Source organism: Alosa alosa, chromosome 5, assembly GCF_017589495.1.
Source record: "Alosa alosa isolate M-15738 ecotype Scorff River chromosome 5, AALO_Geno_1.1, whole genome shotgun sequence".
Lineage (NCBI taxonomy): Eukaryota > Metazoa > Chordata > Actinopteri > Clupeiformes > Clupeidae > Alosa > Alosa alosa.
In genome coordinates, this window is record NC_063193.1 from 12035734 (window position 1) to 12052347 (window position 16614).

Below are 16614 nucleotides of genomic sequence, written 5' to 3' on the forward strand. Positions count from 1 at the left end.
ATGACGCAGGCATATTAATGAAGAGGATGCTTCAAAACTCTGGGCCGTCGACAGCGTGTGTGGTAACCAGTCTACAGTTACCACAGTTAAACCAGGGGAACTATCGGAAACACTGCAGAATCAGAAGAGAAAATAGACATTTTTCTATATTTGATCCTGTGACTGCAGTGTCACTGCGAGCATTGTGTTTGATTCCTAAAGCGTAAAGAAAAAAAAGGAATTTTAGTTAGTAACGGAATCTTTAAAAAAATATATAATTCCTCCGAAGAAAGGACATTTTACCTGGAAAAAGGGGGAGATCAGGAAGCATTCAAAAACATAAGTAGTATTTTGAAAATTAATTTAGGACAGTTTTGTTAAGACACACCATGTCATGTCTTGTTTCACTCTGTGTTTCACTTTGGCTGGTTGCGCTTGCCGCCAGGACAAGTGCATCATCAGATGAAGACATCAACGTGTTGGTGGTGCTGCCTGAGAACAACTCCTATGCCTTCTCCATCTCAAGAGTTAAACCCGCCATAGAGTACGCAAAACAGGGTATTAAATCCAGAGGAGGGCAGTTCTCCCAACTCAACTTTAACACTAAGTATGTGAATTCAGAGTGCGGCAACAATGCGCTCTTCGCGTTAGTAGACGAGGCGTGCGATGCGAGGCCGGACCTGATCTTGGGTCCCGTGTGCGAGTATGCGGCCGCTGGGGTGTCTAGGGTGGCATCACATTGGAACATCCCGATGATCTCAGCAGGTGCCCTGGCCGTCGCCTTCGACAATAAAAAGCCAGAGTACATGCATCTGACTCGAATAGCCCCAAGTTACACGAAGATGTCCGAAACGTTTTCTTCTCTGTTTGAACATTTCGAATGGAAGAACGCGATGCTTATCTTTGACGATGACAAAGAGGAGAGGAACTGTTACTTTACGATGGAGGGGGTCTACAAAATTCTTTCGGCGGAGAGTTACACCATTGACTATCACCATATACACTCAAAGGAGGAGAGACTCTATGCTGATGAAATCGTCAAAGCCATACACAGCGAAGGTACAGTCGCATCTCATCCCTGATTGTAACTATAGTGCACAAGTTCTCCATGTCTAGTCATATTTGTGTGATTAGCCATTTTCTGTCCTAAACTGGATCCGTATGTTTGCAGATCCTAAAGAATATTCTTAGAGTCTACCATCATTAAGCCTACAGGTTACATCTAAACAAATAAGGTTCAAGTGACCAACAGACTAACTAAGTCAGTAGGAAATGAGCTAGGGAAAACATATCAGAATTTTGACAGACCCTTTGCATTAAACATATTTTGGGGAGGTGCTACGAATTCCATTGCCAAGTATGGTGAGCCCTGGGCATTCACATAAACTTCAAGGCATTGTGACGCTTGTGCGTCTCATGGGCTGTATTCCACTGTCATGTGTCATCTATCCTGTTGCCACTTGGCTGCCAGAGAGGAGACACAGCACTCACCCACCGCAGCCTAGCACTGGGCTACCACTGTTAGTCTTGGAACGGTTCAGGTGATGAGAGATTTGCCTGCTGTCCGAACAGAACACTGTCTTTCCAATTTCCAGGAGCATCGTGTCCATTCCCAGTCTTGTCAGACAGAATGTAGTCAAGCTTCCCTTTTCTGTTAATCTTTAGTGTTCTAGATCAGATGCACACACACACACACACACACACACACACACACTTTACCGACGCACTCACAGACACACACACACATACACTCAAAAGTGCATGCTCACACACAGATAGACAGACTTGCACAAGCACACATAGATAAATGAAGGGCTCCCTTGAATAAGGGTTTTTACCTCTGATCAGTATGAATGTGAAAATGAATTGCTTGGTTTAAGCAAGGGCATAAATGAGAGCAACTTTACAAAAGAGGCCTGAAGTAGTGTGCCTAACGCTGCTTCGTCATGCGTCTCATGCCACCTGAAGAACAAGGTGAACAGCCATCAGTTGGCAAACAGGGATGCTGTGCTGAAAAAATGAGTCATCTCTCAGTGAATGTATGTGTCTTTTCTCAGTCATTCTGTTTCTTAGGAGATTCACTCAGCCCCACTTCAGACTGAGTGAATGGGGTGTGACACTCTGGTGGAGGTCTCCTTTGTGGCGCATAGTTTGCTGTCTGAATATGGGGCAGTTGAGGTTAAACAAATGCAGCTGCATTCGCAACGGCATGTGACGTCATGCTGCAAAACATTAGGTTCAACCCAGGGGCCTCCGATACTTAGCCCACATGTCTTTTAACCACGCTAGACAGGTGAGGCCAAAACGACATGGCAGTCTACACATGCCCTCGTAGCTCTGGCAGAAGACACAAAAGAGTGAGGAAAGTTTGATGATACCCGCCCCGGGAGCTTGCGAGGCCGTCAAAAAGGCCGCGCGGCGGCGGCGAGGGGTTCATGCACGGTTCAGTCGGCAGATTTGATTGGAACATTTTTTCCTCGTGACCTCAGGCAGGGAAAATACTCATCATCCTTAGGGACTGAGGCTCTCACACTCTCTCCTACTCGGAGGGTGGTAGGCTGTTGTGACAAATGATTGGCCGGTTGGCGTCGTTCCTGTGACAATAATAGTTACAGTGTCTATTAGCATATGTTACAGACATAGCTGGTGTATACATTTGCATACATTATTATTGGTTAATGGTGCAGGTAGTACCGTGAACCAGGTGGTTGGGCCTTAGAATTAGTATTCCACACATGTCAGGTACTCCATTGTAGTGCCTGCAGAGCTGTGGGTGGTTGCAGGGTGCCAGAGTTGGGGAAACTACTTTAGAAATGCAGATCTGGAGAAACGTATGAGTCAGGTGTGGAGATTTTTTTAATTGTCAATATAAGATGGACAAGCATCTAATTTGTGTGTTCATTAAGCATGTAGTAGTACACAAAAAAAACTGAAAAAGATGGATGTTTTCGATGTGATCCAAGTGTAACCCCCCCACCCCTCTCCCCAACACACACAATCACACACACACAAACACACTTGTATCAGCATCAATATAGGATGTGAGACTGGAGAATGGAATCCCTGAAATCTCCCTTTCTTCCACACACTGTCAGAAGTTATAGTATTTCTTCACCGGAGGTGTCATAGATGGATCAGGACAGATTAGTTTGTGAAGGTGCTTTGGAAAACAAAATATGAGCTGTCTTTCAAACTAGACAATTGATTTTGAAATCGTAAAATCTCAATTGATGGCATTCATCACAGTGTTGTCTGAGTTTTATATCTCTGGAAGGGAGCTTCAGCTCTGCATTGACAAGTAGTCCTCTCTAGCCTGCAGCCGTCCTTATTAAGGATCCTCGGGAACCAGGTGGAGGTACGTCACTGGGATCTGGTCCAGCATCGGTGACGCCTGACTGGATTCATAAGCGGCTGCAGTGTCTGTTATTATCTGAGACTTTGTGTGTCTGTTTTATGAAGTCTTCAGTGCCTTACACAGGCTGTGCCAAAGCACAGAAAGTGGTGATGAATCGTTATGGAATGGGAGTGTGGATGAGTGCGAACGACCTGGTCAAACACGCACAAAGGTGTAGTCAAGCTGAGTTAAACACAATGTGCTTGTGTGTGTCTATCAACATTGTCTTTATATTTGAGCCTATTCTTAACACCTGACACCACCAATAACACATGACAGCTTTCCTTCGTATCACTGTGTTTTCAATGCTGGCAGAGCTTCTTGAGAATTTCTTGTACACATTTTGGAAAATATATTTTCAGGGTCGAAACAAGCCTTAATGACATGGTGTTGAAATAGCCAGGGGATTAGATTACTTTGTGCATGAATATGAATATGCCACATGGAAATGCATGTCTCTCTGACACGTCAACAACGAATCTGTCTCCCCGTCCCCCATGCTTTCTGTGCTTCTGTAAATATTTGTGTAAGCAGTGAATATGAGAGGGAACTCTTAGACTTTGGGAAATATCAGTGACCTTAGAGTAAGTGGAAAGGACTTAAAGGTGTAATCAGAAGTTCTAATCCCATACATTTTTTTTTGATCAAATTTACGAATTTTCTCATAATAGTCATCTAATTGTCTGTTAAATGTTTGCTACAAAAGAAAAAGTCTCTGGTTCTCATACAAAGCCCTGGTCCTGTAAATGTAAACAAGCACAGTGGCTCGGACCGAGCCGTAAGCTATCCCAGCCAATCAATGAGATGCCTCAGTACCTTGGAAGGGAGGGGTGCAATTTGATTGGCTGTTGAGCTCAAATATTAACAACTGTAATAGACTTTAAAATGGTGAAAGCCTTAGGGGACTCCTGTGTATCCCAAAACAGGACTGCAGGGGACTGAGAGCTTCTCAGTGTAGGCTTACGTGATTCAAACAAGGTGCAGCTTTTTTCTACACATTTTCTTCTACAATCTAACTTAAAATTGCAATAACTGCAATATCTAGAGTGGGTACATTTCATACATGCAATATATATACTCATAGTAATGTATGTAATAATAAATGCATAGGTTACATTTGTACAGTTGTGTTATTTGCACACTAAAAGCACACACACAGCATTTTTCATAATGACCCCCAAGGCATATAAAATGCATGGCAACCAATACTGAAGTCTGCCGTGTGTCTCCCTAGCTCCCACCACCACCCCACATGCATACCATAGTTCATCTGTAACTAGCGTCAGTGGGAAAATCCAGATTTTTGAAATATTGCTGGCTGGAGCGTTGCCCCGTGGAGTCGCTGGAGACCCGACACAGGGCCGGCAGTGTGCTGTGAGCTCTGCAATTAGAGGGTGGCACAGGGCCGCAGCACTGAGCGCAGGTTTGTCCCAGTCAGGTGAGGGTATTTCAGGAGGCTCACGCTACAGTGACAGAGTTGTGGGGAATGTTCCAGCAGGCCCCCTGAATCTTCCCTATTTATGGGACGGCGCACTATTTCAAAATGTGTGTTTGTTTGCTTGTTTGTTTGTTTATGTATTTTTAACCCGTGCTCCATGGGAAAATATTTCACACTCTCAGACTGTCATTAGTGTGTGTGTGTGCGTGGGTGTGCCTGTGTGCGTGCGTGTGTGCGTGTGTGTGTGTGTGTGTGTGTGTGTGTGTGTGTGTGTGCATGCGTGCGCGTGTGTGTGTGTGTGTGTGTGTGTGTGCATGCGTGTGCGTGTGTGTGTGTGTGTGCGTGTATGTGAAATGTTGGTATTTTACCCAAAATCTGCTGTACACTTACATAATTGGGGCAGCTTACATTTCAGTCTCTGAATGTCTTCATACACCACTGGCCCATTATAGACCAGCCTTCTGTATGAGGCCAAGTCATTTACAAGCATGTTTATTCAGCCATCTTTCCAGTGCATCCTCACTATCAGGACAAGAAGGCTATACGTAAGCAACAAAATCCCCATTAAGGACGACTTGAAGTACAAACAAGCCGAATGTGCATATTTCATCATTGCTGTAAAAGGTTTAAGAGTACAGGCTGCTTTTATGTAGCCCCATCCACAGTGAATTGTAAACATAATCAGCAAAGCACATATGAGCTATTCATTCTCATAAATTAGACTATAAAAGGGAAATGCTCTTAAGCTTAAACTGCAAACAAATTTTTGGGTTGAAAGTAGTGTGGTGATATCATCAGGCAGTGTATCATAAAATTCTGTACACACGATGCACTGAAGATTATGCCAGATATGATCAGATAAACATCAACATGAGCCGATTTCCATGTGATATGCTGAATTAGGTCGACTGATGTCATTTATTTCATTAACTTTGCTAGATGGATATAAAGTGACCATTTTTTCTCTCTCTCCCCTTCCAGTTGTCGTGATTTGTGCAAATGGTGACATTGTGCGGGAAATCATGTTAGCAGCCCACCGACGGAGACTGACCAATGGCAGTTACATTTTCTTCAACATCGACCTCTTCAACTCAACTGCATATGGTAGCACTACTTCTATAGACTAAGCAGTTCTTAGTTTTTTGTCATTTGTAATTTTGTAATCAGCCAAAGTACCCCTGTAACACCATCTACACCAAATGTATTGAATATTAATACTCTTACATGTTTATATCTTAAAGTGTGAGGGTTTATATATCTTAGATAGATGTATCAACAGCTGGTCTAACATTCATGTTTAGTGCAAATATTAATTTATATCATTTGATCTTTATTTTATTTTAGGGTGTATATTCACATTTTTGCTTAATGCCGCTTCATCTGATGCTTTGTAAAAATCCAAGCCCTTGTCTTACAGGAAATGGCTCGTGGAGGAGAGGCGACAAATATGACAATGAAGCCCGGGCAGCTTACAGAGTCCTGAACACAGTCACCTTGCTGAGGACTGTCAAGCCCGAATTTGAGAACTTCACCATTGAGCTGAAGAAGTCGGTCCAAAAGCAAGGGATTCACGACTGTAAAGACTGCGATAATGTAAGTACATTTTTGTCTCATATCTTCACCATCAGTGCTATTTGGGTCTCAGATATCAGTTTGTGTCTTAATTCTACTTTCCACAACTCAAAGCCTGTAAGAAACTGGTCAGTACATGCAAAAATGTATATTACAGGATTCGATAAGAATTTACTCATGGTATGCTCAAGTAATCAGCTTTGGTAGGCCAGCAGCCATCATAGTCACACAATAACTACCATCAAATCCTCTTTGTAAACAAAATGTGCTGAACTGATGCACAATTTTTCATAAAACTATCCTCAAACCTTGAGAAAGTATGTACTGTATATGCTGTCCCTGTCTTTTAAGCACAGAGGCAATGATGAGAACATCTTGAGAGTGACACATCGGTGGGAGTTTTCAGTGGGCACTGTTCGGTCAATGGCAGCTAATCGATTAGCCTCAGACACGGCCTAATTTAGACGCCGAGCCCAAGACCAGCATCCGTTGTGCACTGTGCCTCTGAATAGAGCGACCTGGGATTCTGCCTGGCCTCCGAGTGTTGGGTGTGTGTGTATGTGTAGGGGGTTGGGGAGCATTTCGGGAGCCGTTGGGCGAGTCTTTTGAGTTCCCCGCACGTCAGCGGGCACTGAAAAGCCATCATGGCTCTCTGAAGGCAGACGGCAGGAGCTGTCATGTCGACACAAACAGCCGTTGATGGATGGACCGGTTCCTAGGTTAATGGGCCCAGCAGGGGACCTGCCACTTTTCCGGCTGGTGCACTGCGGCCTTCGGCCTGGGCTACAAAGGACACAAGGTGGCTCTCGGCTGGGAGCCCGAATTATATAGGGAGGTGTCGCTAAGGACTGACGTCCACAGAGAAGCGACAGCGACCGAAAACAAAGAGTATTCTGATTCTGAAATATGAATGTCGAGCTTTCAGCGTGGATCAGTACAATTATTTTACTGTGTAGACTGGCTTTTTTTTTTACGAGCAAGAAAACATCAACACAGCGCTGAGCTCTTGTTTGATTTTGTCAAGTCACAAATACTCCCCAGCTAATGCTTTATGCTTGACAAGTCCAATTTGGCCCAGTTTGCCTTGTTGATGCATACTAAATTAATGACTATTTGGTATGAAGAATGACCGCCTTATTCGCAAAAGAAGGTGATACATTTTTCTCCCTTCTGACTGACTGCATGGAATGCATCAGAGCCTCGCACAGCCCCTGCCAGAGAATGTCAAGCCACCAATTTGCAGTCGACTCCTTACATATGTAAATCTGCCCAGAAACATAACAGCTCCTAAACATCACAAAAAGGCCTTATTGTCAACATGCCCACAGCTCGCATAACTGACTGATAGTCAAAGGATATTTTTCTTAATCTCTTTGTTCAGGAGCAGGCTGGTCTAATTGTATTGGATCCAGCTTTATCCTGTGTATATTTTTAATTAATTTCTAATTTAAAGTGTTAATTTAGACTGAGATTTTTAGATAGATGTGGCCAGGAGAAACAGACCCGATATGTTGAAACTTTCGTATTGGCTTTCGTCAGACTAATCTTGAAGGTAAACACGTTATTGAAAATATTTGTGAATATTATCATAACTGGCCTGAGACACATCATGATTTATTTTAATATCAACAATAGATGATTGGATGAATATATTGATTTCATATTTGAATCGATTAGAATTTGTTGAAGAGTATCATAGAATAAAGGACTAAATGTGACCAGAATCTGAGACAACACAAAACAATCAGTATTTAAAACACTTTGGAATGAAGATGTTTTGAACATAAATTGCGAAGACTTTATCTCCAATCTCTGCCAAAGCTTCAACAAAAAAGCATGCCAGTACCGTGGGGTTTTGATGCTGATAAGTGAGCATGACGTCCACCTTCTCTTGGATGCACAGCAAACCCCAAATTTACTTCTACTTTTAAGCTCAGGCGTACCATATGCTTGTAACCCAAGCAGTTTTTTTTTAAATCACATACCCTCATGTTTAAAAGAGAAATCAAAACAAGAAATTACTTGTAACCATTGGAGTCAGATGGACCCTAACAATTACGAGGAGAATTTCAGTATCCAAAATATTTAAATGCAATGACAACCAGCAGGTGGGTGTGTTGGATTAGGGCTTTGTCATCAGATATTTGTAATGCATTTTAAATGTCAGCTGAAACTGCAGCGATCACTTCAAGCATGACGTGGCTCCGATTTATAAGGTATCGTGTAGAGCATTACCCAAGGCAAAACAAAAGTTTCAGCCACGCAACTGAGTTGCTCAGTGATGACTTTTGTTTTTATGTTGCTCCAAAAAATGGAAGAAAAAAAAGTTAAAACAAATGATCTCATGGTCGTGCAGGGACTGAAAGTTGTGCAAGGGGTATAGGAACGAACAGCCTTGTACACGTCGTCCCAGAAGTCCTCAGTGTGCTTGGGTGCCCTGCTGCAGTGTGTGTGTGTGTGTGTGTGTGTGTGTGTGTGTGTGTGTGTGTGTGTGTGTGTGTGTGTGTGTGTGTGTGTGTGTGTGAGTGTGAGTTACACTTTGGAGAAGCCATTTACTTTGATTTCTGCTGCTCAAGCAATATCTCTCTTATGCTGCGTGCGTCATCAAAGTTAGTCAAGTAGCAGCTTGACAATGGCCTCCAGGTTGCCTTAAGCTCCGGTAATTGCACTTATTAACACAAGGCTTGTCATTTCAGACACCCTTGGCCTTGGAATCAATTCAGTGAGAGGATTTGCTCTCTCCATGTATGCATAGACCCCACTTTTTTTTACATTAGCGCTAGTTAGATCCATTTTTGTGGCCAACTTGACATGGCATTCTACATGAAAAATACCGGGTGGCATTACAGTTGAGATTGAAGGTAATAAAAGTAGATGTTGTTTTGTTGATGTAGCATAAGTATAATAAAGTTTAATAAAAGTTTATGTTGAAGACATAAGAAATGTTGAGCAAGGACCTGGAATGACACTTTAAAAGCCACTGACGTCAAATTTTAAATCAAACAAAAGTTTCAAACAAAGCCCCACCTTTACCCTATTGGAATGTCTAATCAAACTCATTCGTAAATCACAAATGTAAGGCCAAATAAAAAAAGAAACAATGTTAGACTTTGGAGATCAACACTTCATCATCAGCCTCTCCAAGATAGCAGATATGTCCAAGGCCACCCATGTCTTGTCTTCTCTTGTGTGGAGAGATCATTATCGCTCTGAGTGCTGCTGGAAACGGCCTGCCTGCAAACGAGCAGGGAGGAGCTCAGCGGATCTGTAGCGTCTCCCCCCAGACGCTCTCACACCGTCCGTGACTGATGCGCTTAGGCCAGACAACAATGGCTGCAGTGCGTACCGTGTCATTACCCAATGTCCGTTCCAGTCCATTCACTTTAAGGTGACGGGGGGAGGAAAAAAGGGACACGGTCACAACTATCAGAACGCATCCACATGAGCCTCACCAGATCACAATCTCTGGCAGTTTGCCTCCAGAATTGGCTAAGGTTTGTTGGCAGCTGTGAATGCCCATTGAATTATTTTACTGACCCACCTTTTCCCTTAAAAGACTGGTCTCTCCTCTCCACACTCCACTCCACCTCCTTAATGTCCTGCTCACTATCTGCATTCAACCCAATAAGGGACTGAATTTGGGACCATAGCAGATGCAGTGGTGTAGATGTAATTGTTTCAGACTTCACTACTTAAGTTGAAATAGTTCAGTATCCTACTTACTTAAAAAAAAGATGTCCACCTAACCCCCGCCAAGGTTGTAACTAGGAGGACGGCAAAACTGAGGTAACCGAGGGGGTGCGTAAATTCTCCGTTCTCATCCGAGCTCTTGTTCCAGAGCTTACATCACCCTTTAATTCCACATCCCTTTGTCATGATACATGGAGGGGAAGCACCCTGTGTGGTCCTTGCGGTTGGATTCTCCTGTCTGACACTTCAGCTACCAGTGTCGAGCTGTTTGAACATGACGCATCTCCCCGTAATCTATATCACCCCACCTTTGGCCCCAAGGATTCCCTTCCCAGCTCTTGAGCTGTAACAAGAATAAAAGTTATTTCCTTTCTGTGTTGGCAAGGATTGTGTCTTCCATGAATAGAGAAAAAAAGGTGGGGGGGGGGGGGCGTCTGGGAGAATTTGTAACCTTGACTGCATCCATTCTCCTGCAGACACATTAATGTCCCCAAGAATTCACTGGAGCCAATCTGTAATGGCCCCAGCCAGGCTTTTACATGGAGTTCTCATGTGAAATTAGCTTTGCAGGTTATCATGTGACGTGTATTGTTAGCAGTGTCAGAATCAATCTCGCACTTTGTGGCTGAGGGCACAGTGTATACCACCTACCTGTAACTTTCCTATTATGTCCTTGAAATGACCCAGAGATGGATTGTAGTTAGTGCTTGTAAACCTTGCACAGTCTGCTCCAGTAGACCAAAAACGTCCAGTGGTATTGGTGTTGGCCCTGTTGGTCTTTGGGGTTAAATTTTTCCGTTTTAAAAATGCGCTACATAGTTGGAAGGAGGAATGTTCACTCCGGTAGATTGTGTTGCCAAATTGCAAACGGTCTCTCCATAAGAAAACACCGCTGGGTTTGTATTATTATTGCAGTACCCGGTGATTTCTGTGCAGTTCATACCACCAAAAAAATGTATATAAACAGTCATATTACTATATCAGCTTTTCCTGCTGTTCTATTCCTAATATGCTGTAGAAGGTAACTGTAAATATACAGAGATCTCGCCCATCCAGTTATTGAAACCCCTAAGAAGCACTCCCACAAAGCACTGGGTTTTACAATTATTTTGCTTGGGCAGTGCATGACGGACACTCTAAGACAGGAATGGTCCATTAATTCCTATCACAACATTACCATCTATTAGTGTTAGCTCTTCTGTGTCCAGGCCCGTAGGCGCGTATGGGTTTTTTTTTGTTTCTCTTGTTGACTATTGTTTGTAGCTGTTTTTGTAGACCCCCCCCCCCCCCCACACACACACACACACACACACACACTGACAAATCATATTATCCAAATACACAACAATGCAAAGATGGGGACTGCCAGGACGTGACGACAGTGAGTGGCTGTAATTTGTCCTTTGACCCTTGCGCAGGTCAATATGTTCATGGAGGGCTTCCATGATGCTCTGCTGCTTTATGCCATTGCACTGCACGAGGCCAAGAAGAGTGGCTACAGCAAGAAAGATGGTGGCCAGATCACACACCACATGTGGAACAGAACATTTGAAGGTAAGGACATTGTCCCAGATCTTGAAGCATAGCCATCACCTTTGGTAATATTCAATATAACTAACTAGCACTGGGAGAGTGCAAACCTCCACCAATATGGTCAGTATGCTCTGTCTTGCAATGATATGCCCCTTGATGGTGATCCACTGAACCTAAATTCTGTGGGTTCTTGCACCCTCCACACCCTCCACCAAGTTTCATGGAGATAGATGCATTTTTTTGCGTAATCTTAGTGACAGACATGTATTAAACAATATATAAGGCGCTATATAAAACCAATTCATTATTATTATTATTATTATTATTATTATTATTATTATTATAAAACCAACAAACCATCAAAAAACACCAAAACATACCTTTGCTGAGATAGTAAGGTCGAGTTTATCTGCTGTGGCTGCTGGAAAGTAAGCTTAGGACTCGTGATTGGACATGGAAACTGTGTCTATATAATAACTGTGAGATTTCAGAAGCAGATCTAGCTCACATGCTCAGGGCCTTTTGTCTCAGCTCTCTTCGAGTGTGACACCAGGAGATTTAAGCTTTTGTTGTCCACTTCTTTCAGTCTCCCACCAGGATTTGTCTTTTAGATTTTTCTGTTTAAAATAAAATTAACTATGAGACAATTGTGTATATAAATTATAATCAGGTATCATAAACTTCAAAAGTTTTTTTGAAGACTTTTAAACTCACACACACACATACATACACACACACACACACACACACACACACACACACACACACACACACACACACACACAAAACACTGTACTTACTGGCAAAAGAGTTTGGAAAATCCTTTTTGGGCAGGACAGTAAAGAACCAGGCCTTTGTCTCTGGGAGGAATCTGCTTTCCTAGTGACTTTTCTGCGACAGACAGACTTGACTGTGGACCCCGCAGCAGCAGCCGTACACCGCACGCTACGAGTCTCGCCTCCTCTCTCCACATGTCTAATCGTATTTGTGTCTACTGAAGAAGTGGATCGTTTTACACTCGGTCAAAGTCTGCTGGAATATGATCTAAAGGCAGGGCTGACAAATTTGGCCCTGGGTCTAGCATCTCCGAGGTTTCTCTGAAGAACATCTGGCCAATTCATCTCATTATTTGGACCAATATTGTCGGCGAACTCCAGTCCTGGAATTCTTAAGGCCCTTTTGAATAACTGGGAGAGTAAACTGAGAACACCTTTCACTATCACAATTAATTACTCATGTCTTCAGGACGAGTCGTATTTCACTTGTTTGCCTAATGTTCTGAGTGGTGATACGTCCACTGTGGATTGCCTTTTAAATCCACATTCAATCACAATGAAGCAACATTTGAAAATGCTTATTACTTGACTGTGTTTTCACCCCTTCGATGTTTCCTTTTGCTGTCAAATGTGAGTTATAAAGCCCTTTATCTTCTAACAAGTTCTAACAAGCCTCCTTTTCCCCCATAATCATTTAGAGTAGCACACCCTGAGTGTATTTTGACTGTATCATTTTTTAACTTCATTCATTAAACTTCTGTTAGAAAATAGATGTTCTCTGCATAAGTCTGCTGGAAAGAGTCGCAGGCCATACTGCCAGAACTAAACATGAAATAACAATGTTTTGTTCTGCTGGAATAGTCAGGAACAGGGTCATGTTTTCTCGTTAAAAGAAATAATATTTTAAAAATGTCAAGAATTCAGGAACACAGACGGAGGGATGAAATTACAGTTTCAGGAGACGAAGCCAACACAAACGGCGGGAGGCGGATGAGATTTCCTGTTGTATTGGCTGTCCGGAATTTGTCGACTCTTGTTCGTGTTTTTCTTGGAATGTCCAGGTCTTGTAGCTAATTAATTTTCTCTCCCTGCACATTCCTTTTGCACAGGCATTACTGGCCAGGTGTCTATAGACTTCAATGGTGACAGAGAAGGAGATTTCTCAGTCATGTCAATGACTGATTATGAAGCAGGAACCTATGAGGTAAGAATGCCGGGAAGAAACATATACACCCGTCTCTTCAAAGTGACCACGTTTACTTTTCAGCACCCTACCCACTCTTTTGACCCTCCAAATGTATGCATGTCTTTTCCTGAAATATTGAAATATAGAAATATGACTATAACCTTTGTTTTGGTCATGATTCAATTTTACTCAGGAAGGTGAAGATGGACTTTATGCCATGCTAACCTTTCACTCTGCTTGCTTGTCCCTCAACCAGACCGTGTTGAACTACTATGGGATCGACAGAAGCTTCCATCCACTACTGCCCGCCAGTGACAAGTTCCACTTGCATGAAAAGCACCGGACTGTTACCACCCAGACAGACACCGTTCATGCCGACATGTCATCATGTAAATTATCTCTGCTACTTACATTTATGCCTGACAATGGCCATCATCCTATTCCAAGAATTACAAAGCCGGTTCATTTTTCCTTACTAATAGCTTTCATTTTCTCTCCTAAGCAGGTGGACTAGGGGTATCGGCAGTAACTGGTATCATAGTCGGCGCACTTCTTGGCACAGCCTTACTGATGGCATTCTATTTCTTCAGGTGAGATGAAAACCAGGAAATCTCCCCTATTTTTCCACTTTACTGTTGTGTGAATAGACTAAATGTTGGTTTCCATTTCATAGCCAAGAGATTCTAGACGCCACTGTCATTTTGATGTTGCAAGATACTCTGCCAACATAGTATTTTGCTGGTTGTAGATTACAGTTGCAAAGGATTGTGCAGTTGCAAAGGAGTCCAATTGAGGCCATGTCCACACATAGCCGGGTTTTTTTTTTCTCCTTCGTATTGCAAAATAGATCCATCCACACGGATAAGCAAAAACAGCTGTTGAAAGTAGTCAAGAATACGTCAATCAAACAGATGCCAATATTGGCCAATCGGAAACATTTTAAAGAAATGTCAGAATCCAAAAACTCAGTTTTTCCCTGTCCACACGCAAACAGTGAAACAGTTTGGGTGAGTTTTCGAATTTTAAAAAATATCCATTTTCAGTGACAGTGTTTTTTTTTAAAAAATCCTCGGACATATGGACATGGCCTGAGTGTGACTGTCGGCTTTTCTAACAGGTGGTCCCACTGCGTAAATGTTTAGAAGAAATCGGATTAAACTAGGGTTTTCAAGCAAATAGCAGAATTGAGTTACGGTCACGCAAACAAAGGGAGATTTTCATGTATATATCCAGTGACGGCTGTATCTCAAACAATCTGGACGCTGTTTGTTGTCCCACAGGAAGAATTACAGGATAACCATCGAGCGACGGACGCAACGTGAGGAGTGCAATGCTGGAAAGCACCGGCAGCTTCGAGAGGATTCCATCAGGTCAAACTTCTCTACGGCGTAGAGCGACATCTCACTCACCCCCTCCAAATCCTTTCACCTCCACTACCCAAACCCCCCCCCCCCAAGCACTCCCATCACCTTGCCTCCCATTGCCACAGCGCCCATCTCTGACTCCAGGAAAGTGTGTCTTAGAACGTGACCAAAGACTCAGTGAGAAAGCTGTCAAAAGGAGTCATGCTATTTAAAGACATGCTTCAAATGTTGTTGATATTATCTCATGTTTCTTTTCTTGAGTGCATGCGTGTGTTTGTGACAGAGAGAGTGAGTGTGTGTAAGTGGTGTTTTTTTGTTTGTTTTGTTTTTACTTTCGTAAACTCAGGAAAGTTGTCTTAATCAAAGAGTGCCATTTGAAAGGTATCTCATCTCTATTGAAAAAGAAAAAAAAATAGTGGAGACATCACCACCCCTGCTAGATTGTTCTGAATCTCAGGAGTACCTGTTTTCGCTTCAGTTGTGTATTAATCTGGTGCACTAACACAGCAGATTGATTTGTATCCACACTGATCGCATCTCTCCAAGTGTTTTTGCTTCATATAGGCAGTGGCCATGATGGGACTGTTCATTACATGGAGAAAGGTGTGCCAGACATTCTAACTGAAAGCAAACATTTGCTCTTGCAAATTTTGCAAAGAATGAAGTTCCATACATCTAGATATTCCACTACAAGAAATATACCTGTAATTAAGCTTATTATAAACAGTGCGCAGAACTCCTATTTTGTATTGTTGGTAAAAATATTATGTACCAAAGTGAAATATGAGATCCAATCACGAAGAAGTACAAATCAAGATGCAAGGTTTATTAGGCTGTATACAGGAGAGAGGCACACCTGTAGCACAGCGTACTCCAGAATATGCGTCTCTGACTTGACAAAGAATCATCCAGGGTTTAAGTACCCGACAGTAAGAAATAGATAATCACACAGTGACTGTGGCAACGCCAGGAGACATTCAGTCTACCTTAATCAATGACGAAAATGACTGTTGATGCAGAATAGACAACAGCAAGTGATATCCGCTCTGGCGCCTTACATTATCATGTTTAAAAGAACAGTACAGATATCACACAGGGTCATGATGCAGACGTAGAATCATACTTTTAGTGTCAGTATTTCATGTTGTGAGCCATGTGACAGTGACCAATGGCACAACAATGGCACAAACTATGGTCTTATTGAAGCACCGCCATTACTTCAACACAGTATATAGAAAGGAAACCCATGAGTGAGAAGACTTCGCTTACAACTGGTTTCAATTATTGTGGCTGTCTTTCGATGAAAACCAGAAATTTACAGTCAGTTTTTCAGAAGCCTGTTCTAAAATTCGCCCCATGTCTTGCCCTGATTAAATCAACAGAAAAAAGGGGATTTCACAATAGCAATCAGCTCCAAGGATCTGAGGTCTCTTTGGGTCAGAGCCGTAACGCTTTGAGTAATGGACACTCATATCACTGTCAGGACGGACCTTGATTGTCTCTTTGTGCAAAAGCAGTGGGAGTTTCAAGCACACTCGTTGTCACATTATTTATGTGAGGCTTCTGTGTTTTCTGTGGATCCGAATATTTCCTAGAGCTTGTCAGCATGTAAGGTCTCTGTACATATTGCTGCAATCCAGATCAGTTTGAGTGTGACCAATTTCTATCACTAAAAAAAGTGA

The 16614-nt window shown here is 42.6% G+C and overlaps 1 protein-coding gene across 2 annotated transcripts; it reads left to right on the forward strand.

The window, feature by feature from the left end:
• Positions 1–81: 81 nt before the first annotated feature.
• Positions 82–14978, forward strand: npr3 (natriuretic peptide receptor 3). Of its 2 annotated transcripts, none has more exons than XM_048244250.1 (8): positions 82–1038; positions 5793–5915; positions 6229–6404; positions 11492–11627; positions 13492–13586; positions 13825–13957; positions 14071–14158; positions 14849–14978. In XM_048244250.1, the coding sequence occupies exons 1-8, from the start codon at positions 369–371 to the stop codon at positions 14958–14960; spliced, it is 1533 nt and encodes a 510-aa protein (XP_048100207.1). In that variant the 5' UTR covers positions 82–368; the 3' UTR covers positions 14961–14978. The 2 variants fall into 2 exon arrangements, with proteins under 2 accessions (XP_048100207.1, XP_048100208.1); XM_048244251.1 differs by having other exon boundaries at positions 14074–14158.
• The last annotated feature ends 1636 nt before the right edge of the window (positions 14979–16614 follow it).

Coding starts and splice junctions, on each gene's coding strand:
- npr3 (XM_048244250.1), top strand. CDS start 369: ATGTCATGTCTTGTTTCACTCTGTGTTTCACTTTGGCTGGTTGCGCTT. Junction 1,039..5,792: donor CAAAGCCATACACAGCGAAG/GTACAGTCGCAT, acceptor CTCCCCTTCCAG/TTGTCGTGATTTGTGCAAAT. Junction 6,405..11,491: donor ACTGTAAAGACTGCGATAAT/GTAAGTACATTT, acceptor ACCCTTGCGCAG/GTCAATATGTTCATGGAGGG.